This window comes from Pituophis catenifer, unplaced genomic scaffold, assembly GCF_029215685.1.
Source record: "Pituophis catenifer annectens isolate HBS135680 unplaced genomic scaffold, rPitCat1.0.hap2 SCAF_3, whole genome shotgun sequence".
Lineage (NCBI taxonomy): Eukaryota > Metazoa > Chordata > Lepidosauria > Squamata > Colubridae > Pituophis > Pituophis catenifer.
Window position 1 is genome coordinate 47,136,162 of NW_027256883.1, and position 25,276 is coordinate 47,161,437.

At 38.0% G+C, this 25,276-nt stretch overlaps 1 protein-coding gene across 3 annotated transcripts in view; it reads left to right on the plus strand.

The window, feature by feature from the left end:
* Positions 1-20,444: 20,444 nt before the first annotated feature.
* CDH2 (cadherin 2) overlaps positions 20,445-25,276 on the plus strand; it is a 158,482-nt gene continuing 153,650 nt past the window's right edge. For 2 of the 3 annotated variants that reach the window (XM_070940566.1, XM_070940567.1), the window contains exon 1: positions 20,445-21,182. In XM_070940566.1, the coding sequence (XP_070796667.1) occupies positions 21,108-21,182 (75 nt within the window). In that variant the 5' untranslated portion in view covers positions 20,445-21,107. Of the gene's footprint in view, positions 21,183-23,792; positions 23,873-25,276 lie in introns of those variants that run through there. The other variant, XM_070940568.1, reaches the window with a different exon arrangement.

Genomic DNA, 25,276 nt, shown 5'->3' on the forward strand with positions numbered 1-25,276 from the left:
GCCTTATATTAATATATAATTTTATGTCAGCAAACTGTCGCATAGAAGAAGCATCTGACACACACAGTGCTGCTATTAAAATAACATCAAGAATGCTCACGGCAGAGGGGGAAAAAAGAATGCCTGAGAAATAGTCTCTGCAGTCATTAAATGTACATCGTCCTTTTTACTCTTATTAGATAACCAACATTTAAAGTTTTATGTACAGATAAATAGATATAGACTGAGGGTAGTTTGCTACTGTATTGAGTATACAAACAATGTAAAGTCAGTTTCTTCCATTGTTTGAAACTGTTGCTGTCCCAGTTATGTTATATCTTTCTCACATATTATGTAAAGAATTATGGTTATTTATATAAGAAGTTATTGATATTTACAACCAACCTTTCTTCCAGAGCAAAGGGAGCTGCTCTTATTCCTGTTTTATATTCATAATTGTCTTATCCAATATATCAGGCAAAGAGAGAGCAATCGGCCTCAGATTACTTATTGAATTTCACAACGAGCTGTTAACCTTATTTTCCCCAAAACTGAAAGTAGTTCAGTGGTATACCCATCTAGTCTTTGTTACTTATTGGAGAAAACTCCATATATGCTGTGTAGCTAATATTGTTAACTATGAACTCTAGTATATAGTCTGTTACCATATATTCCATTTTTTTACAATTTTCACACACTATATTTGTAGACTAGCTAATCAATCTGCTACCAGAACTGTTATCAATGTTGTAATTCTAAATGAATATTAATTACAGTAAAAATATTGAATTAATCAAATATTCACTGTCGGGAAAAAATGAAACATTTATACATCAAGGCAAAAAACAAGCATTTGGCTTGTGTTATTTGTTGCATGTGCTTAAAACAGTGAAAATAATACTGCAAAAATGGTGTGTGTGTGTGTGTGTGTGTGTGTGTGTGTGTGTATCAGTGGTAGGTTCCCCCGGTTCGGACCGGTTCTATAGAACCGGTATTAAAACCAGAAGGAGGCTCTGTCCACCGACCCTGATGTCATCAGAACGCTTCTGCGCATGCGCAGAAGAGCGTAAGCGAGCAAAGCAAGCAAACACGGCCCTGTTGCGAATCGGTAGTAAAGGTAAGTAGAACCCACCCGATATATATATAAAATTGGAAGTGTCTTGGCGACGTTTCAATGAAGTCTCATCATCTTCAAGCTGGTGTTTTCGGCTTCGTGCTTCTAGGAGCAATGTGTGATCGCAGCTGTTTCTTCCTTTTAACTGCCAGTGGGGGTGGGAGCTGATTGGGTGGGAGCTTGGCTGTGTTCTGATTGGGTGGAGGCTTGGCTGTGCTCTGATTTTATACACATACACACACACACACACACGTATAAGGGATACTAGTTTTAAAAATAGCACAGAAAAATTGCAGCAGAAGTAAACATTTCCTCTTAAATCTGAGGCAGAATGTAGGATGAAAGTAATCTTGTTCAGTGTCCTTCAACTTGCTTGATAGAGATTCCCAAGAGCAAATGCTAGGAAATTCTGGACTCAGCGTGCAGTGTTATTACAGCAGAAATCTCTATAAAATCAATACCAATATTTATACTGTCTTTTAAAAAAAATCCTTTTAAAACATACCTCTGATTGTTTTACCCATCAGTTTTAAGCACAACTCATCATGGTTTAATCACCACAGACAGGCATGTTTTCCATCAGCTTAAACTTTTAATTTTCTTTCAAGACAATAACAATAATCATGTCATTGCCTTTGGACATAAAGTCTGAAACAGAGCCTGTTTTTAAAATTAATCTCATTATTCAAAGTCACAGTGCTGCACTGTTTATGAAAATAGCTTTTCTTAGAAAAGAGAATATTTTGTGGAGAACCGTATTAGTTATAGGTTACTTAATAGTAATTTACCGATGATAATATCTACATTGTATAATATAATGCCTGCTAAAAGCATGTGTAATGTATGAAGACTAATTCTACACTGGTAATCTTATTATTTATTTATTTATTTATTTATTTATTTATTTATTTATTTATTTATTTATTTATTTATTTATTTATTTATTTATTTATTATTTATTTATTTATTTAGAACTAATGTGCACTCTTTGAAAGTTGTAGGTTCTGTCACAAAATGTTTTTCACCTGAAATAAGCCAGCACAAAATATTCATTTAACAGATGGCAAACCAGTGATTCTGATCCCCATTATCCCTTAGCTTTCTTCCAGGATGCTTCCTACTGTCTTAGCTTACCTCTGTCTTCCTGGTTTTGGCCAGAGACACATTCTTCCCCCAAAAAAACATTGAACTGCAGCCACCCCTTATTTTATAATAATCCCTGGAATCTGTGTGAGGCTCAGAAGCATTTTTGTAAAACCGAAACAGCTGGAGACTGGTACTTTATTTTTGAAGCTCCTCATAAACTGTGTATTTAAAAAAAAATAAATCATAGCCTTCCAGAATCATTGGAGGTTGGAGGTTGGGCAGAATGCAAATTAACAGATGACGATGATTGATGATGGTGGTGGTGGTGGTGATGATAATGATGATGAGGTTGATGATGATGATGATGATGGGACAGCAAATTTACCTCACGCAGAGAGGGTTTTCACAGACGTGATGTTGCCTTTAGAAGCACAAACTATGCTAACTCCATTCCTCCTCATTGTTTTATCCCTGCTTCTATGGTGCCTTTATCTACTTGTGGAGGATTTCCACATGACAAATAAATCAGAAGTGAAATGATAGAGATTGTAGCAAACCCACAAATACTTCAGTATTGATCAACATTTGGCTGATCAAACTAAAGACATGCAAAAATGGCAATGTACTATAAATTGCTAGGTGCTTCCTATTTTTCTTCACACTTGAGGATAACTAGTGAAAGGCTTAAGTTTTTGCTCTAAATTATATTGCAACTGTTTTTTCTACTTGTTCTAACTCTCAAAAGCCAAGTATATTGAATAATAAAGAACCTGCATATTTTAGTCACTTGCTGTACTAATTTTTAGCAGTATGTCATTTGCGGTAACAATATACTTCATATATTACAAGTACATTTTCCCTTCTAGGGTTGCCAGGTCTGCTTCCAAAAAATAGCGGACAAGCGGGAGGGAGGGTTAAGTAGTAAAAAAATAAAAAAAAATTACAATTAAATTATATATTTTCTTACAAACATTTTAACACGTATTAAAATAATCACTTCAAAACTTTACTTAAAATTCAAAACATCAAATATATTATAATAATATGTAAAATATTAAATTACATTTTACTTTGCTGTCGTGTGTATTTTTTATTTGACTGCGCAGCTTTGATCAATTCTTTGTGTTTAAGGAATAATTTCAGTACAACGTTGAGAAATATTAAAAAATATACAAAGTTCACTTCGAACTGATACAAGCAGTCGGTTACTTTCGTCAGTCCACAAATTTCCCATGACGCTAAAAATTAGTTCAACGTTTGCATTTGATACCGGAATTGATGCACAATACTGGAACTGTTTCAGTAAACTCGGTGCTGGCTCTTTCTTGAAAAAGTACGTCCACTTATCAAGGGATGAATCGCCCTGCAGATGAACATAAACTTCTTCTAAGGCAGAAATTTCATTGAAGAGAGTGTTGGGTGGAAGTTCTTCTCTCCATGGTGATAATAACCAGATGTTCGTCATTTCTTCTAAAGTTGAAGGATTATTGTGATCAATTAGATTGAAACAACTTAGCGTCTCATATACTGAATCGGTGAAATTATACCACTTTTCTAGGTATGCAATGGCTCTTTGATACACGTTAATGGCTTCTTTCTTGAACTTTTGCACAGCATTCTCAGGCAAATGTTTTTTACGTAAGGCAAATAAAACTTTCATTCCAAAAAACTGCTCATTGTATTTTTTTTGCAAAGAATCACGCAGCTTACACATGATAATGTGAAGATCACATGCAAGAATTTTCTTGCTTTCCAGCTTCAGTAGGGTGTCTTGCATTATTGACATGAAGAAGTGCATGAAATATAAATACAATTCTGAAATTGTTGGTTCATTATCCTTTGCGAGTTCATTTTCCTGATCCGAAATAAGGTTCCAGATAACCTTATGGCACTCATCAGATCCAAGAGAAATAAAATACGATTTTAGAGGTATCCAGTTTAAAAGAAGTCTTTCGACTGCTTTAAACAAACTTAACCAACATGTTGGAACATGGCGCAAAGCTTCATGGAATTCTGACTCGCAAAACTCAAAAAATGATTTCAACTCTTCTCGTTTCTTCGCAGAATTTGAAAATTCGGTGAAAACCTTCAGCACTACATTTTCGATATCAAAAGATAACTGCTTTAATGCATTTTTTGCACTGTTGTGTAAAATGTGATTATTGCAATGAGCATTCGATCTTTGTCTCATTCTAATTTATGAAAAAAAAGACAAAACGCGATTCTCCTATCCTTATTCTCTTAGACTGTACAGCTTTAGATTATGTACCATTTCATCATAAAGCTTTTGAATAAAAAAAAGTCCACTATTTTGTGGAAAAAAAAATAGTGAACATAATGTGAAAAAAGTGGACTGTCCGCTCAAATAGTGGACACCTGGCAACCCTACTCCCTTCAAAATTTAATACAGCTTACTCATGTCTTTTCAGAAGTAGCCTGGTTTTGAGTCTCTGGTGTCAAACTTGTGTCCATTGTTTTATTTACAACTTTTGATCTGTTTGTCTTGAGTAGAATCCAGAGAGCATTGCTGGCAAATAGTAACATATATCACACGTTAAGAACACATGAAAGTTCTTCCAATATTGAAGCCTATGATTATGCAGTTGGTGTAAATATAATGGCAAGGCTGATATCTGGGTTTGTTATAACCAACCTGAAAAAAATTCTCACAAGCAACAAGAAACAAAACCAGGCTCTGCAGCAATGTAAATTGAAAAGTACTTGTAATCTGTCTGCATAACTACCCTGTCCTCCATCTTTTCTCCTCTCCTCAACATCCCAATTAAAATCTTAGATCAGTTTAGCTAACCATAGATGAAATGAGCTGTATCTCTCAAAAGCTCAGGGGGGTTAATAAAATCTGACTCGAGTCCTCCTGATTTTTGGTTATTACAGAGTAACATAGTTTTTTTAGACTTTATATTTATAAAATTGGAAATCCTGCATTCTTACCATCATTGATATTACAAAGGAATATTATGTGTCCATTTTGTGTCAACGTTCTATCAGCATCTCTGCTGGACAACATTTAATGAGTGGATATATTAGTTTATCCCTTTAACCAAAATTAAGTGAGTAGCTGGAGACAGAAAGTCTGAGACAATTATAATCATAAACTTAGAACATCAAAATTGTGATCAGTTAAAAAAAGCAAAACTCTTCTGTGCAAAACAAATCTTAAGTTTGGTTTATAAACACAAATATAGACTCTTTGGTTATGAGATTTCCAGAAGAAAATATTAAATTATAACACCTTTGATAAAACTGCTTCCTGGAATTTGAGCAAGCTCCATAATCATTGATCATGATAGTGTTTGGTATTACAAATATTGAAGAAAAATGTGGTTCACATATTTGTGATTCAAGCAAATATAGCCTAACAACAGAATATTTGGATTATAATTTTGAAAAGGAATGGTTTATCACACAAAAATAATAAAGAACAGGTGATAGATAACTTGTAGTAACTTAACTTACATTTTTTTTTAAGCAACTACTCTTGGTTTACTTTTCATTATATAGGAAAATACTTCTCTCTACATTTATTTCTATTCTGATTATAAAGCCAGTATTAAGGATTATAAATGGAAGCAAAAGAAAATCTTTTTCAGAAGAATACTGAAGAAGAAAAACAATACAATTGTGAAACGCATCAGGGCATAAGACTTTTCAGAAGACATCCTAATTTCTGTTTTTTAAAAAAATTATGTCAGATTGATTTTTTTAGCAATATAAATAACTTTGAATATATCTTTCTATCTCAGAAAATTACTACATTGAAGGACATTGAAATGTTTATAGCTTCCAAGTTATAAATCACAACAACCGAACACTTTTCTGTTAAACCATTTATGTTCCTATGAGATGACCAAACAAGTATGCTGTTAGATATTGCATAACCCCCTAAAGTAAAAATCAAATAACATATTTTTCAAATAAGGATACTGTTAAGCAACACTAAAAAAAATTTGGAGATTTAAAGTCCTATATCCCCAAATGCTTTATAAGTATTGTAGACAGGCTATTATAGATCTATACTATAGAAGGAACTGGAAAAAAGTGTTTATTAATATTATGTCTTCTTATAAGTTTCTTCTATATAATTTAATTTAGAGTTTGGAAATCACAGAATAAATATTCAACGAATCCAATAAGACAGATGTCTAAGGTAAGAGATTTGGTAAAAGACAACAAAAGGAACTAATGAATTTTATGAACCAGACAGACCATTTTCTAGGTGAGGTCACAGAGAAAGTCTTTTTCCAGTTAATTATGTTTTAAATACAAACATATTCTAATACTAATAATGCAACCACTTTCTTCCCCTTATTAAAATATTTCATGGAATATCTTTCCCTTCACATTTTAAATTAGTTAATCATAACATTTATAAATTTATAAAGGTTGCATTTATAAATTTATAAAGGTTGCATTTATAAATGAAAATATTTACTTAAGACTGAATATTGTTTCTGCATGTTCTTCCATTTGCAAATAAGCTTCCTTAAAGCAACCATGACAAGAAAGTCTTCTAGTAGATGAACAACTTCCATGGTTTGGAGGGTGGCTTTGGCAGAAGACTTTGCTTGTGGCAATATAGCAAGTGAAGCTTTTCTCCAAAAATGTGTTTAATATTATTTACAGGAATACACTGAGTGCAGTGCTGCTTACTGACAATTAATTTTAATTAATTTAATTACTTTTAATTTTTATGGCTGAAAGTTTTAACGGTTTTATATTGTGCTTTTGGCCACCCAGAGTTTTCTGACAATGAAATGGGTGGCATATAAATTGAATAAATAAAAATTAATTGTGATAAATTATCCCTATCAGAAGATTTTGCTTTTGAGGATCCTTATATAAATTAATGGTGTTACTTATTGGTTGATCCAAATTGCATTTGCTGGAATTTCAGTCCTCTGAAAACGTTCTAAAGTATCTCTTGCAATAACTTTAAAAACAAATACTATGAAATGTTTTATCATGGCAATAGGCAAATGTCATGAGTCATATTTGAATTTGTGACAACTATATAACTGAAAGACAGGATCCCACTTGTCAGCAAAAGTTGATGAGGAAGCATTCTTACATTCACAAGATTGATATTTCACTTAATAATTGGATTGCCAATAACAGCACCATGTAGATTGACAGCCAAAATGAATTTCTGGACATCTTTCAAGCATGTTATAAAATCTATTTTATTTTTTAAAGCTTTTAATAAAAGATAGAATGCAGAATAAAGGAACTCTCCAGGATTTGTTCTATGAAGAATAACTTGTACAGATTAATCCATATGGCGATTTACAGTATATATTTTATATTCTGAAAATTACCAGTAGATTGTAAGTAATAAAATACACAAGATAAAAAAAATCAAGTTATCAGAGCTTGGAATTACAAAACCATCCATTACACCGATTGAACTTATTTCTAATCAAGTCATTTTGAAAAAAAGAACAAATACTGCATCGCTTTGATTCATTTCGCTGTCCGATGCATTTCTCTTATGAAAGAATATATGTAGCTCAGGGTTAAACTGTGAAGTCCCTGAGGCTCTCTGCGTTTGATTGTCTGCTTCTAGACATTTAATTAACTGACTAGGTAACTACATCAACAGAGCTAGCGAGTCTGGGGTTTGCTCCCTGTTTATTGCCCATTTCCCAGATTTCTTGCTTGCCTTTTTGGGCATTTCATTTGGGGAGAAAGAGAACCTCTGGTACAAAAGAAGAAATGATCCAGGATTTGTTTCTATACTATCCAGGTAAAGAAATTAACTACAAAAGAATGAATTTTTAAAAGGTAGGAACTTGTTTGCTGTCTTGAATTGACAAAATATGTACATAGGGTGGAACTAGGCATTCACATAGCAGATATACAGACCAGCTACATTGGTATCCCATGGTGTCATAGTAGCCATAGGGTGAGACAAGAATGGCAGCAACATCCAGTACCACCAAAAGATAAGACAGATCCTGAAGAGCTAGCTCAATAAAAATAACAAGTTCCATACCATCAATATTCACACTCTGACAGTCATCAGATACTCTGCTGATATAATGAGTTAGCCAAGGATAACTTGGAGGCTGCCAATGTGAAGAACTAGAAATTCCTCAAAACGTACAGGCAATAAGCTGACTTTGTAAAAAATATACAAAAGTATGAAGGCTATTGCTTAACGCATTGTAAACTGCCCTGAGTCTCTGGAGAAGGACGGCATATAAATCAAATTTAAAACAAAACAAAACTATATGTGTACACTGGGAAGCAAAGGGTGAGCTACATGTGCTCCCATCTTGATCTCATGACCGGGAGAGGGAAAGGGCTTCAACCAGCTACTTAACTATATCTTCCATAGGGATATCCTGGAGAAATGTTCCTGGATTTTTCTTTCCTCTGCATCTTTTGCTCAATCCAGCTCATGCTTTCCTTTGTTATCTTTCTCCCCACAAATCCAACTTGATTCTGTTTTGCTCAGTTTCTGGAGAGTTACCGTGTTTCCCCGAAAATAAGACCCTGTCTTATATTTTTTTTTAACCCTGAAATAAGCATTTGGCCTTATTGCCATGCACTCAAAAGCCTGATTGGACTTATTATGAGAGGATGTCTTATTTTGGGGAAAACAGGGTACTATGCCAATAGCCATAACTCCTTTTACACAATTTCTTTCTACATTCTGTTGGATTGGAAAAGAATAATATTAAAAGCTAGTTTTACTATTTAGAGTCAACAAGTTATCTCTTACCAACAAAAACAAAAGATTGAGAAGTGAGAATGACGGATAAGTGTATAAAATACTGAAGCTGCATTTTTTAAAAACAGACTGGTTTATTAGTTTTACTAGACCTGCTGTTTATTTTTATTTTGCTTAAATGTTATTTATTTTGATGAAGTACTAAATGATTTTTATACATTTGTTTGTTGTCAATATTTAAGACTCTATTCAAGTAAGTTATTCAGAAATATTTTTCCGCCCTGAAAATACACATAGAAGAAAAATCTCTGTGCACGTTCTAGAGATCTATTTCCTTCCTTCCAAAAAGAAGAGGGGAAGTACTTATCTAGAGCTAAAAAACAAAGGAAAACAAAGTCTTAGGACAATTTCAGGAACAGAAAGTGTATTTAAATTTGAAAAACAAGTTACATTTTAGTGTACGTTGTCATATTTTGTTTCTGAGAAAACTCTTCAAAATATTTTGCTTTTGTAAATGTCATGACCAGAAGATATGTTTCTGAAAATGCTAATTGTTTATCTTTGTGTCAGCAATTTTTAATCATCTCATCACAATATCCACAAAACAGATTTACTAGCTACCATCTCAAATGTCACTCTGCTAGAGGTGCTATGGGAGTATTTAGTAGTAAAGGTCACCATGCAGGCATATATACTAAGGCACTTGTCAAAGTGGAATTATTATGACTTGTCTGTATAGGCAAATTGATATAAACACAGAAGAAAATAAAAATTTCACACTTGATGATTAAGAGTATGTTAGAAAAAAAATAAGGTATGACTTCCAGCACCAGGTATGAGTACTGCTTTCTTTGTGTAGAAATTAACAATACAATCATAAAATATATCAATTCAGAAGTCTTACTCCTAGGCTGTAATTCGATATGACCATGCTAAACTCAAAATATATTCATGTTATGGAAGATAAGTGAGTCATCCAATGGCCTGCAAAGTAATTGTCCATGTTTACTCATATATCAGTGGAGTGTTGTCCTAGATAACAGTATACAATTGAAGGTTTAAAAGCTTGAATATTACCTGAAATCCCATTTATTTATTTATGGAAAAATCTCATTAGGTTGTAATTCTAGCTCAACAAAAACAGCACTGTCCCTGTGCCTGACAGCTTGTGACTCAATTGTCAGTAGTCCAATACAGTTAGTCTCATTCAAAATTGTGACAGTGCTGACTGTCTGACTGAGTGATACTATTGGTCCTCGAAAGTTATAGCTATCACACCAGTTCCAATGATTGCAATCTGGATGCTTGGCAACCAGCTTACTTAACAATGGTTGAAGCAATTTATAGTTACATGATTGCCATGTACAACCTTACCTGCCAGCTTCCCACAAGCAAAATCAATGAAGAAGTTCCAGGAAAGGCCATAAGTTGCTCCAGTAAGTCTTCCCTGCCCAGCTGCAGCCACCCTTGGGCCCGAAATTGCTCTTGTGCATCACTGCAACCATCTGCACAGCTCTCCCAACCTGCCTGCCAGCCTGCTTGTGACTTATAATTTCCTGCCTACTTCCCATACTGATTTTGCTTGTGGGAAGTCAATATGAAATTGCAAGTAAGTCCTCTCTTAATTATTCATGTTCCTCATGCAATCATTTCATCCTCGCAGACACTAAGTGATGTAGTCATGTAATATCACACTTTACGACTGCATCATTTAGCAATAGAAATTCTGGTCCCAAATCCCATTGTTAAGTGAGGACCAGTTATATTTCAACTGTTCAACTACTTGTATTTGAAGAATATATAGACTTCTGTAGTCTGATTTGTAAAATATAGTGAAGAGTTCTTGAACGATTATGAAATGAGACATTAGCTCTATAGCAACCAGATCTTTCTTACATTAGCCATATCTTCCACATATATGGGAAGATTCAGCCAAAAAACATCACTAGGAGGCCTCAAGAACCCACTCATATATTCATATAGACATATAGACACATGCACAACATACAGGCACTTAATCCAGAGGCCAAATCTTTTCATTTCCTTGCTTAGGAGTGTCTAAAAATCACATATTTGTGCAGCACCCATTATAACATCATATCGAATTTCATTTATTTATTATTATGTCAGTTATTCTTGGTTATGTTCTTATAATGTTTACTGGCTTTATGTAATCTGCTTCTTTAAACATTAGGTTTGTGGTCCAGCCAATTCATCGATACCAACCCTGCAGTTCTTGATTCAGGCTTCTCCAGATGACCTTCATCAGGATACTTGCTTTTAGATTTAGCTTTCTATCTATTAAACAGGATGTTGGTTTTTCTGGACACTGCAGAACAGAGTTTTAGCTTTCGTGTTGCTTTATGCATAGCTGGAGACTCATTTGTTAACAGATGTCGAAAGCTGGAGATTGGTATCCCTCGTTAGCACCCCATGGCCCTCTGCTATTGGACTCTGGACAGTAAGAATTTTTAGTGTTCAGATTTATTAGCCTGCATTCTTCCTAGTTAAAATTAATGTACAGTGAAATTCACACCAGCACAAAAGGTAATTTCAGACACTTAATTAATCCCTACTTAAGCCTTATTTAGATAGCGAAGGTGATGATACATTTCCTTATGAATGAATCTCCTTTTGCTAACATCTGAACCTAGTGGTCCTTCAAGAAGAATTTATAATTCAAGGTGACTAAAAGCTTCACTAGTTGGGTCATGAGTCACATTCTGTCCAATCCATTTATAAAGAACATGATAATGCTGTCCAATTTACAAACAGTGATGATGCATGGCCAAACATGACTGAGTCTTCATCATCTGGAGAAATTCAAAGAGAGTTTCTTTCTGTAAACAAAGAGAATTACATTTTTCCCTCTTGCAGAAACAATTACTTTGACTCTAAAAGTAGAACCTCCAAAGAATACCTTGTTATTTACCTATATTTTAAAACATGCTATCATTTCTGGTATTTTTATTTCACTTTATTATCTATTTAAAATACAATATATCATAGATGGCAAAAAAACCCTGTTTTTTGAAATTATGGAGGTGTAACTGAGCTACATAGACAGTGGTTTGACATGAGGCAGCTTCTCATATGTGATATTTACTCGGCTATGCAAAAATATTCAAGGGGTGCCTTGCGAAGGGCATTGGCGCAAACAAAACACCTCTCCTCAAAGCATAAAAGCAGCTGCACTTCGCAGAAGGTTCAGTACTGCTGCCTTAAAGGTTGTTACCAGATGTTTGATTCACTTTCCTGACCATCTCACTTTTAACTATTTTTGTGTCTGCACAAACAAATAAGCAAGGAAATCAAGGGAGCACTTTTGGAAGATCTTAATGTCTGTATAAAGCTTTTCTTTTAAGGAATCTGGGCTACAAGCTGTGTATCCCAATTCTATATCAGCCTGAATACAGCAATGAAATTTCCAAATGATCTTAACAGAAAACTCATCATTGTGTATTATAATAATCAAGTGAAATATGACTAGGGCATAGCTGGGACAGTCTGAAAATTATTCACAGCTTAAAAGACATTAGCTACATTTATAGTTGACTGGAAACCTTCTATGACTTTTTTGCATACAATGAAAAAAAACCTTGTGATTTATTTTTCTGATGATTAGACAGGATAAATTATAATCTATGGAAAGAAAAGTAAAGTGAGGTAACTTTATGAAGAGTATTGGAAGTCACTTCTTTATATCCATTTTTTTTCTTTTCCATTTTTCTCCAACTTTTCTTTACTCGTACTTTTATAGTACAGATACTTTTAAATCCTTACTATATATTAGTTCTTTTTCTTTAAAAGTTTTCATTTTATATATATTCTGTATCTTGTGTGTTGTGTGTGTAAATCTTTTAAAGAACAAATACAGGTACTAACAGCTATATATTACATATAGATATCCAAACACAAATCAGAATGCCAGAACATACAACTTGTTCCAAAGCAAGACTACCTCAATGAAATAAAAAGAACTTATAAAAAGAATTTACATCTTGCCTGATTTTAGTTTATTGTCCCCATAACTCATTGTTGATCATCTAAAACAGGGGTGTCAAATTCAAGGCCCGAGGGCCAGATCCAGCCCATGGGGTGCTTTGATCTGACCCGGGGAGGGGGGGGATTCCTGGAAATAGCAAAGGACCGGCCCACGGTGCTTCTGCCAGTGAAAATGAAGCTCAGGAGGGCCGCACGCTGGCAGAGGTTGCAGGTGGTCGTTCCAGCCAAAAATGGAGCTCAGGAACCCATTTTCATTGGCAGAGAGCTTAAGCCACCACAGGTTTCCCCCCCCATGAGTGAAATCATGCTGGCCGTGCCCACTCTGACCCCCCCCAAGGTCAAACACAACCCTGATGCGACCCTCAATGAAATCGGAGTTTGACATCCCTGATCTAAAAGTACAAAAAGAAATCTGGAGGGTACACAGATTTTCTTCCTTCACCCAGAGACATTTTTTTTAAAAAAGCTGTATCTTTTTGTGGGCTTGCTCAATAGCCATGTGATCCCAAGAAAATACATATTGTAGTTAAGGAAATAGAAGAAGATGGCTGAAAAGTGTATCAAGCTACTGTTGTCACCTCCTTAACTCAAGTGCATGTTATCCTGGGGTCATGTGAACCCAATAAAATACACAGCTTCTTTTAAGAATATGCCAATTGACATTGTAAGCACAGCTGCATCACTTCTGATGCCCTTTTCCACTTCAAGGGCACCTCAGAAGAAAAAACAATTATGCAGTATTTTATCAGAATGCTATTTCATATTTCCTTCTCCAGTAGATTGAAAATGGAATCAGCGCTGTGAGGGAGTTCTTTTGCAAAATGGAACACAGCACCAACAAAGAGACTACTGTTATGTTCTCTATATTTCCAGGTAGGCTTTTTATTATACAAAAATTACCAAACTTACTTATTTTCCTAATTTTTACCTTAATACTTATCACTAAATTTATGCTAGTGTACTGTGCCATGCTAACATCTATGTCTGTGCATTTATCTAATCTCTAAACAGTCCCATGAATAATTCTGGTCTCCTAACCATTATTTAGCCATCTTCATGTTAACTGGGTCTATTGCTATTAGCTACTGTTCTGAACTGCTGGTGAAGCATTGGCTTTGCAATTTTTCAGTCTGTGCTGGCGTGGAGAAAGGAAAGCCACTGTGCTGGCTGGTGTAGGTTTTCGGGGTGTTAAAACTGATGGGCTCAGCTTCCTCTTTCAGCTGCTGTGCTGCTGGTGTGTTGAAGTCCAAGCCACTTTCTCCTTCCCCATCAATTGCCTACTGAGTTGAAGGGTGATTTTTTCTCTCTCTCTCTTTTCCCGTGTGACACAAATCTTCCTCCAAAACACACCTACACATTCACACTCTAGTGCTATTATTGTTTTCCTTTTATAGTTGGAAACCAAGCATGGTCCAGTACACTTCAGGCTTCTCTTCTTCCAGTAAAGAAAACAAAGGAAAAAGGAAGAGCTCACGCTGGCCACTACAAGGCTTTCCTTCCTCAAGCATTAGAAACAATTTTTCAAAGCAATTGGACAAGCAGGAATTTGAAGAAGTCTTTCTTTTCCCAATAAAAATTATTGGCTGAGCTAATCGTACTTCTAAATAAATATTTTAGGAAAATATTAAATTTAGAAAAAAATACAACATATAGAAAAAACTCCAAAATATACTTTAAAAAACACAATGAAATAGAACAATCCTTAAAAGAAAAAAAAAAAGAAATCAAAAAAGAAAAAGATAGAATTTCCCCCCAAATGAAAAACTACTTTGTACACTAAACTTATTGTCACTGGTTTACTAATAAATACCATATACTATATACTATACTATAATCAAATACAAAACCTATTGTAAAAGTATCATAAAAATCTGTCTAAGTACTACATGTAGCTTTGATTAGTAGAGAATAATGCTACTTCCAAGAGCCCTTTGTTAACTTGTGGAATAATATCATCTACCTGCTTGGGTCATGCTCTCACTCTTTCCCCTATCATCTCAAGCTAAATAGAGGAATGGCTATTTTCATTCTAATCAACTGGAGATGCATACATTTTTTTTTAAAAAAAATTGATTTATATGCCGCCCTTCTCCGGAGACTCAGGGCGGCTTACAATGTGTTAAGCAATAGCCTTCATACTTTTGTATATTTATACAAAGTCAGCTTATTGCTCCCATTTTACCTACTTTAGAAAGGATGGAAGGCTGAGTGAGCCTCGTGAGATTTGAACTTGCAGTAATTGCAGGCAGCAGATGTAAGTGGATGTTAATAACAGTGCTTTAGTCTGCTGAGCCACCAGAGCTCCTTTTGTTTATTGTGGGTTATTAAGGGACTTACTTTGCCCCATTCCTGGACAGAATAAATGATATTCTTATTTAGAACAAAGTAGCATTGTTAAAAACATGTTTGATTTGAGTCAAAGCATTGCAACTAATTGGGAATAGTTTCAGGTGCTATCCACATATTTTCCTAACTGACATGCCCGAGTGGAGGCAGATTAAAGTTATCTTTAGTTGTTCTATTAAAGTAGGGTTAAAGAAGTACGGTATTTACTGTTTTTTATTTTTATTTATTTTCATCATCATTTTTATAAATAACTCAAGGCAGAAAACATTTCTAATAGTCCTTCCTCTTCCCATTTTCTCCACAACAATCCTGAGGAAGATACTGAGACAGAGCGACTGGCCCAAAGTCACCCAGGTAATCCTGAAGTAGGACTAGTACAGGTAGTCCTTGATTTATAACATTTAGTTTAGTGACCGTACGACCTACGAAGTTACAACAGTGCTGAAAAAAGGGATTTATGACCATTTTTGAGGACGGTGGCAGCATCCCCGTGGTCACGTGATCAATTAATATGCTTGACAATCGGTTCATATTTATGACGATTGCAGTGTCCCGGAGTGATGGAATTTCCTTTTGTGACCTTCTAACAAGCAAAGTCAACGGGGAAACTAGATTCACTTAACAACCGTGTTACTAAATTAACAACTACAGTGGTTCACTTAACAATTGTGGCAAGAAAGGTCATAAAATGGAGCAAAACTCATGGAACAAATGTTTCACTTAGCAACAGAAATGTTGGGCTCAGTTGTGGTCGTACGTTGAAGACTACCTGTGCTCACTTTGTAGCTTGAGGCCTTAACCAGTAGACGAAACTGGCTCTTTTCCCACAGAAATTTTTTGCAAAGATTATGATCTGGAATGCCCTTGAGAATGTAGTTGCTGATGCAAATAGGTGTTGGGAACTGACCAATTCCTATCATCTGCTTTAGATTGCTGGGGACACACACAAACATATTATCCTTTGATCATTCTTGTTGTGATTTTGCTTGGGTTGCTATGAAGAACAAAACAGATTTTGCTTGGGTTACTGGTACATGATCCCAGCACCAGTCAAGTTTACATGGTTCTTTTCAACATGAATTTCACAATCTTTTGAAAAATTCATGAAATTAACACTTGTTTAGGCAAGTGCTAGATCTGTAATTGTGAGCAAGTCACAGTTATGGAATAGCTTCACATGAATGGGCTATGATTGGGCAATTTGACAGGTGGCTAAACACATGTCAATCACCTATTGTTGGAGAAAAACCTGTGAGAAAATCATAATTTCCCATTTTATTATAACAAGGTTGAAACTGGTTCATTGTTTACTCAGTCAAGATTATGAAATTAAAACTCTGTCTCCAAATAGCTTATTTGTAAATATGTGTAGAGCCTGGTCAGTCACAGAGAAAAGTCATATTAGAAATCTCCAAAGGCAAAAAACACCCCCCCCATTGCCAAATATAAGCTATATCAACTTATATAAACAAAAAAAAATTGAATCATTTTTATTTATTTGTATACTGCCTTTATTATTTTTACAACTGAAGACAGTGAACACATCCAACACACTTCCTCCTCCTATTTTCCCCACAATAATCCATTATGAGAAGATTACAAGGCAGGCCTCAAGTAGTTTCCTATATGGATATAAATGAGGTCATAGTATAATAAGCATCCGTAATGATATTTTAAAAAATATATGAACTAAGCAATTTTTCTTTCTGTTGTACAATGTAGCAAGCAATACTACATGACGCTGTAATATGCCCACAATGGCATTTAACACAAGCAAACACACTCTATTTTCCATATTACAATTGAGCCTGGAATTTTGGTTGCAAGTCACTGCGGTCATAAGTTGAGTCATCATGTGATTGGCCTCAATTTTTCAATTATTTTTGCAAGCTGTTAAGCCTGAATTCAGCTTAGGTGTTTTTTCCAGAAAATGGCAAGTCATAAAATGTGATCATGTGATACTGCAACCATTTGTAAATATGAGCTGGTTGCCCAGATCCAAAATAGGATCACATGACTGTAGCGATGACGCTTCAGTTGTAACTTTTGAGTATTTATTTTATTTATTTATTATTTTTTAGATTTATATACCGCCCTACTCCCGAAGGACTCAGGGCGGTGAACAGCCAAAAAGATAAAACACACAAATTACAAAATTTTAAAGACAATATAAAAACCCATTAAATAATTTGGCCCAAAAACAAATTAAAACACTCCTAATGTTTTAAAACAATTTAAAATTTACAATTTACAATTAAAAGGGAAGTTAGTCCAGGCCAGCCTGTTGAAATAAAAAGATCTTGAGGGCACGGCGGAAGGTGCGTAAATCCGGGATCCTCGTATCTCCGGGGGGAGCTCATTCTAGATGGCAGGTGCCCCCACAGAGAAGGCTCTCCTTAACTCTTTTAACTTTAAATTGTCATTAAGCAAACAGCCATAAATCAGACTACCTGTATATTCATCCTTCCCAGCCCCATTTGATAGGAAGATTGATACATTGGATGGTTAATTTTCTACTGGCAGGTAATGGTAGCTGGGAGGGAACTTGAAGATGGAATAATCTCACAATTGCTTTCCTTATCTTAATCAAACTCATTAATATGGCAGTATAGACCTCTGCAATGGGGACAGCAAATTTTTTCCCACCATACATTTTGTTGGCTAAAGGATTTGTTATAGTACTTGAATGTGCCTGTGTGGTTTTGCCCTCAGTAAAATTAAGTCATATTTCCAGTCAATTTGCTTTAGTATATGGCAACCGTGCAGAACTGAAACTCAGTGCATCAGAATCAACCTGTGCTTGATTATATTCTAAGCTACATTAGCCTAAAATGGAGATGTCTCCTTTACATTACTGGTGAACTAGAAGGATTGTCTTATTTTTGCTGAGCATATAAGTAAGAGAAAACGTTATTGAAAGGCATCAGTTGGCAGGAGTTGCAAATAGAGTGCTGAAACAAAATAATGAAAGAGAGTGCTGAAACAAGCAGGAAACTGGAAGCTACAGGGAGATAGGTAAAAGTCTTCGTCCTGTCAGCTCCCACTAACTACAATGGAGGGCTGCTATGCATAAGGCCTCTCTGCACTGAACTTAAGTTTCTACATGCAGAGGTAAGTGGCTTCATTCTGCCATTCCACTCTGCATGTAATTTAGCCTGTAAGTATACTGACTGAGGAATAAGGATTCAAAGTAAGCCTGCATAGATTTCCTTCTGCATAGCTTTCTTCTGCTGTCAATCGGTACAGGCCGTTTATGAACCCACAGTGTTGTTGCAAACAGGGAAAACAGCTGCATAGCTCAAGAATCTCTACTTCAGCTTGCAAGAATTGGGCTAAACAGATACAGTACGTTTCCAGCAGTGCAGTAACCTATGCGCATTTACCTGGAATAAAGGTTTTACCACAGCAGAGCTTGTTACACAGTGACAATACTCAGATTTATCCTTATCGAACTGATATTGCTACTATTTTTATCTATGTGAATGTGCAAACATGGGTTTGCAAGAGAAGGGAGAAATGGTTTATGCCTGTATAGTATATGCAGATGAGGATCAATTCATTTTAATGCCTTATTTAACAAGCAATTAATTACTCAGTAATGATTACTTAAATCAGTTATCAGTGTAATGTTTTGTTCTGGCCCTGCTCTTTTCTGGCAGGTGGTCTCTGCCCAGTATATATACAAGTACACATTCATGCATTACTATATTACATGCGTGCCTTAGTTGGTGAACAAAATCTATGCAGAAATTATTTCAACAGGAGTTGATCACTCTAAGTGACAAGGATAAGAAGCTGACTCATGTTAAGTCTGGTGTTTTTATACCCTTATTTTCAATGGAGGGTGGGTGAGTGTTAACTTTAAAGTCGCCATTGTTTTGGACAGGCAGAAACTTTACATCAGTCATTGTCCAATAAACTTCATTTTGCGTTAAAAAAAAAAAGAGAGACACTCAACTATTTTACCTTACAGGTTACGAACGCAGGGACCAAATCTAGATGTCTGAAAACCCTTGGGTCACAGCAGAATATTATAAATGTATTATTTTCCATCTTTCCAGGCAAAGTCCATTTTAAATAACCGTTTAAAAATCAAGACAGCCACTCGGAGCAGAGAGCCTCCCGTCTAGCGCCCACCCCTCCCCTCCCCCTCTTGCTTTTTTTCTTTTCTAAGGCTGGAAGCTTTGAAGCATGGACGCAAAACAAGTTTGCTCAGTGACCTGCAGGGTGGCGGAAAATCCTTGCCGGCTCTGTAAATGACCCAGCACTGATACTCGCTGTTAACGGTGCACTCAGCAACCTTCCTAATTTCCGTTATGCAGCCTGACATTTTTGGACCTACGGATTGGAGCTCAGCCCGGAGCCAACCAAAGCGGGTTTTTCCTCCCCTTTTCAAAAAACAACACGAAGAACAACAGCAGTAGCAAGAACAACAAAAAAACAAACAAACAAACAAACCACAAAGCAAACCAACCACATTTCTTGAGCACTGAAGCAGGTAACAGATCGTAGGAAGGCGGGGAAAGCGAGATGGGAAAAGAGGCCCCGGACGGAGACAAAAGGCTCGCTAAACCAATAAACCGCAGGGCCGGGAACTTTTCTAATTGGCCGGCTGGTCAAATCCCAGGCTCTTCAAGCACTAGTGGGAGAGGAATAAAAACAAAAGCAAATGCCGCCGCCTTAAATAACGACTTTTTTTTTCTCCCTCCCCCAGCAGGTGGCTTCGTTGCGAAGCGCCTTCAGACAATGGGAGCCCGAGCAGCGTTCCCTGGCGTCGACGAGCTCTTCGCTTCTCTTTTTCGGCGTTGGCATGTCTTCCCCTTCAGTCCGCAAATAAGAACACCGACGAGCTTCTTCACGCAGATTCATTAAACATCACTTCAACTCTCTCTCTCTCCCACCCCCCTCCCTTCCCCCGGTCCACCTAAAATCGCATTCGCGCGCGTGTTGCTCGTGCCATGCCAGACACACCCTGCCCCCCCTCCTCCTCCTTCCCCAGGCCCGGCAATCATTTCCAAGGCTTCTTCGGCGCATCTCTGGCTGCGGCTGCAGCACGGAAGCTCAGCCTTTGGCTGTGGGGTAGCAAGCTGTGGGCGGCTGCCGGCCGAAGCGAGGGCCGAGCTGAAGCCGGTGGTTTCTCATTGGCCGCGAGGCCGGCAAGGGAGAGCCGAGGAGGAGGAGGGTGGTGGGGGGGGAGAACAGAGGAGGAGAAGCCGCCAGCGGCAGCCTCGCACAAGGAAAAGCGCACACGCACGCACACACGCGGGCGCGCACACAGGCAGCCAGAAGCACGCAGCGCGAGCTAGGCAAAAGCTGCTCCGGTATTGTTATCCTTGGGAGCGAGCGGCGGCGGCGGCGGCGGCTGTTACCGCTGCTCGGGGAGGCTTAGAAAAGTGAAGGAGGCAAGGGGGAAAAAAAAAGAGGGACTCGGGACGGAACATGCAAGAAACAGCTTAGCCGGCATTCGAGCGGCGGTGCCAAAGCACAGTTGGGGACGTGCTAAGAAGCGGACCGATTGCTTCAAGTCGCCGGCGAAGGCAGCCTGAGAAACAGGAAGCGGGGCTATATTCCAAGAAGGAGCCGCTACCCCCACCCGCCCCGGATTTTGGACTGAGTAGCCCGCTGCCTTTTGTGTGCGCGGACCGTCGCCGGTACCCAGGACGCGAGGGGAGGGATAAGGAGCCGAGCTGCCGCTGACCTAGAGCCCAGTCGCCCTTTCCCTCGAGACCAGCCCTGCCGATCCTCCGCCGGCCCCTCCTGCCTTTCTCTCTTCTCACCTTGGGCCAAGACGGTCGAGCCTCCCTCTTCGGCCCGCGGACTTTTCGCCCCGTTTAAGCTCTCTCCCGTTTTGTGCATCTCTTCTCCTCCCCTGCCTTCGCCTCCATGTGCCGGAAAGCGGGAACGCCGCCTCGGATCTGGCCGCCGCTGCTCTGGCTCGTACTGGCGGCCCTGCAGCAGGTAAAAGGAGGGCGAAAAAAGAGAGAGAGAGGAGCTGGGCTTGGGGGCTCTTTGTTCCTGACGATCCCGGCGATGGGCGGTGGCGGGGGTTGAGGGACGCCGGCGATCGGACGGGATAACTGGAACTGGAGAAGGGCGACTGCTCTCTCCAACGCCTTGTAGGCTTGGTGGGCCTGCGGTTCAGGAGGGCACTGGTGCGGGTTCTGGAGAAGGGGACTGCAACTGCAGTTTGAACAGAAGCAGCCTTGGGGAAAGAGGCTCGAGCAGAAGCGCCTCCACCCCCACCCCCACCCCGGCAATCCAGGGATAAGAAGAGTCGGGGTGCATCGAATAGGAAATAGAGGATTTCACATTGCAGAGCCGGATTTAGGTTGGCAGCAGCGGAAGCTCTTGCTTTCTTGGCTTCTTACACGGGGAGTTAGAGACCCGTTCTTTTCTAGGGCTGAGCAGAGCAGGTGGCTACTTCGGCGTCAAGTCATACTTGAGGGATAGGTCAAACCCAGAGAAGAGGTTGGGGAGGAAAAGGGATGATAAATTCGAGCCAAGTTATTCTCTAACCCGCTGTTGTGGGGTATGGCAGTGGGCCTTCCACGCGTGACAGAGAGGGGAAAAATCCCAAAGGTGGCTGGGGGGGAAGAGGGCGCCGGTTGCAAAGAAAGGGACTATCCGGATAATTATTATAAGGAAAGGCCAAATAAGGCAGGTGAATGAAATGGAAATTGCGAACAAGGATCTTTTTTTACTTGAAGACTAGAAACGGGACAGTCTTGGCGCCATCTCTTCCTAGGAGAGGAGCGTGGGAAAGGAATCGCCGCTACCACCCACATCTTCCCCTGGGGATTATGAAAATGATGCGCCTTTCCTGCGGGCGGCCAGGAAACGAAACACGCGCGGACTTGGTGATTTCGAAGTCTAGATAGGATGATAGAAGTTACGTGACTAAGAAAGTTGGGCTTGTTTTCGGGTTTTTTTCCCCCCTCGAGTTTGGGAATAGGGTGCGGATTCTATTCACCAATAGGCGTGGCAGGGGCCACCCGTGGCTTTGCTTTTCTGACTGTCCGCTCAGAGCTCACACGCGCTCTTGCCTGGGATTCACTACGGCAGATGCTCCGCGTTGTTCCTAGTCATGCAACCTTGGAAGGTCGAACCCGGTGTAACATGGCACAGGCTGTCCCATTTACTATTTCCGACTCCTTTGCTGTCTTCCTCGGTCCACTCACCAGAAGGAAAAAAACCGAATTTGAATTCCTTTCCCAAGCCTACCTTTGAATAACGAGGGATTCAACGTCGTATTAGCGGCCTAGAAGCATCGGGCAAGGATCGGGTGGCAGTGTGCCAAATAGCCGTGCACCATCCACTCGGAGGGGGTCAGGAAATGAGCCCTGAATGACTTAAAAAAGTAATTTACAGTCCCCAAAGTTGCAGTGGGTCAAACGTGTTTATAACGCCCCCTTCTGTGGACTCAGGTCCTGTGAAGAGAAGAGCGCTAAACTGTTATTTCGCCCCTCAGCTCTATCCACTAATCTCTTCCCCGGGAAGAATTTAATCAGCCTCCGCCTCCGCTCCCCTCCTCCCCAGCTTGGCTCCTGCTGTTTTCTGCTGCTACTGCAGCAGCTAGTGAGAATTTCCATCGGAGTAACCTGGGTTACTTTGGGTTAAAGCTTATCACCTCCCGCAGCCAACAGAGGCTGGGCTGGCAAGTAGACCCAAGGCTACTCTATCTTTAGTTTAGGATGAACTTCAGTCTCTTAGATGCAGGAGTGCTGGCATGGATCCGCTATTCGACCTGCTACTGTATTTCTATTTGCAAATTTGCAAGAAGGGATGCAAATCTGTCTTTATTGAGAGTTTAGCATTTTCAAAGTTGGGGTTGTCTCTAAAAACAAAGGTTTTTACATTTGCTGAGACTGAAGGTTTGCAAGCCACAGTGAATGTTGATAGATTCCTTATACAGTACATAAAATTGTGCATTGATGGTAAAATGTGGTGGTCTCAACTTCCCTTTGTTGAGTTTATGATCAGTTGGAGATAAAGCTTTGCATCATTTGTGAGTAAAAAAGGAAATTAGGTGCATCTTCCAATAAGGTTGGGGACTAGGCTGAGGGTGAGAGGATGAAAATTACAGGAGGTCTGAGCTTTCTGAAATAAGAGTTTAGTTATCCCAGACAGAAAATGCATGGGTGGTGCAGATTTTGGAAACTGATAATAGAGTTGTCATGGCTCATTAAATGAATGCGTGATGTGCATGGAATTGTCCTGGGCTGCAAGGGCAGTCCAGATAATAAAAGGGTCTTTTTGCAGGATTGTATCTTGTGAAGCAGATATTAGTAAATAGAAGCCATGGACATCTGTCTGAGTTGAAGACTTCTGCATTTTAGTGCTTATCTGATGTATCCTGCCAAGAGGGAATGTGGTTGGTTGACGCAGGTTTAGATTAAATAATCTTTATTTATTTGATAGCAGGACATGTGCCTTTGAGTTATGTATGTGCTTGCAGGAAAGGTTGGAAGTTTCCTAGGGTTTCCTTGAATTGGTGCCAGGGTGAGACATACAGAATTGACACTAGTTCTTTGGTCAGTGTAAAATTTTCATCTTAGTGCAAAAGACGAAAGGAATACATTTCAGAGACAGATGGTACATATCCATGGCTCTTAATGGCATTTCTGGTTGGAACATATTTTTTAGAAAAGGTAAAGGCATTTTATTTTCTCTTCGCTCAAGAAAAGAGTATTTCTGGTTGTATATGTGTTACTGACTGGGCTACCTTTTGGCACTGGATAATGTCGGTTTTAAATATTGTGTGGCTAGGTGATTAGGTACAATTGAGCCTTAATCATGGCTATGGAGCAAAACTCTATTCTGCAAATATGAACTGGATATACCAGTCAGTGCCTCAAGGGTGGGGAGGACTTTCTCTTGCTATTTATCATTTTCTTCTGTTAATTTATGGTAGTTTTGATGGTTTCCTCATGCATTTAAGGTGTTTAAAACATTTAATATTAAGCATTTGGAGATTCTTCCTTTGGGTTCATATCTCCAGTCTCTTTCATTTCCATCTTCCTCCTTTGAAGGACTGTTTCATATTTCTAGATTTAGAAATAGTTAGGATTTGAACTATTGATCTTTCCTTTAAAGATAAATTCCTATTTGTATCAATCTGCCTAGAATACTTCTTTCTTCAGTTATTCCTGGTATTTTTAACATATTAGTACTCCAGATTTTGGTTAAGACAGATTGAAGTCTGAACCATAATGTTATTCCATTCTCTGTATGTGTTCTTCCCAAGACTGTTTTTAAATTAAAACAGAAAATGAATTATGGACAGAGAAAGTTATATTGCTTTTATGTATAACTTAATGTCAGTGGCATGTCATGGTTGGAGAATCCAATTTCCTTCTTGTTTGGATATCCATTAAATCTGGTTAAGACTTTTCAAACACTGTGTAACAATGCTAGAATTTAGGAATGAATTCAGTTTCATAAACCTGGGCTTGGAAAATAGTTTTATTTTAACAGATGGTCCGGCTTCCTAGCTTTGTTATTTAATCAGGATTGTTACAAATTAGAAATAGCTTAAAACTTTTGCATTATGTATATACCTTTATACAATAGAAAGTTTGAGGCATTGTTTCAAAACATGTATGAGGATTCTTTAACTTGATTGCCCTTTTTTCTTTATTTGCCAAATATTTCCATGAGATTTTTTAAAATTCTAAAAGGGGTGAAGTTCATAGAATGTATTTCGCAAAATATATTATTTAGGAACTTAACTGAAACTGATACTACATAGACATTGAAGATGAAAGACTGGATAAAATATTCTTAGATATTCTTGGACGTTTTCAATATATTGTATAGAATCTGGAACTTAAGAGAAAATATTACAAGAAAAATTATTTATAATATCAGTGCTTTTGAGTTTGTGGAAAGAATTAGTGTTTGAGGAAAACTGCAGAAAAATATTTTTTAAAAAAATGGAGAAAGGGGAAAGATAACATTGTGGTAGGCATTGGTAGGGAAAATATCTAACTCTCCAGTCTTTAGCAATACGTATTATTATTTATGTTAGTCAAGTTTCTAACAACATCATAGAA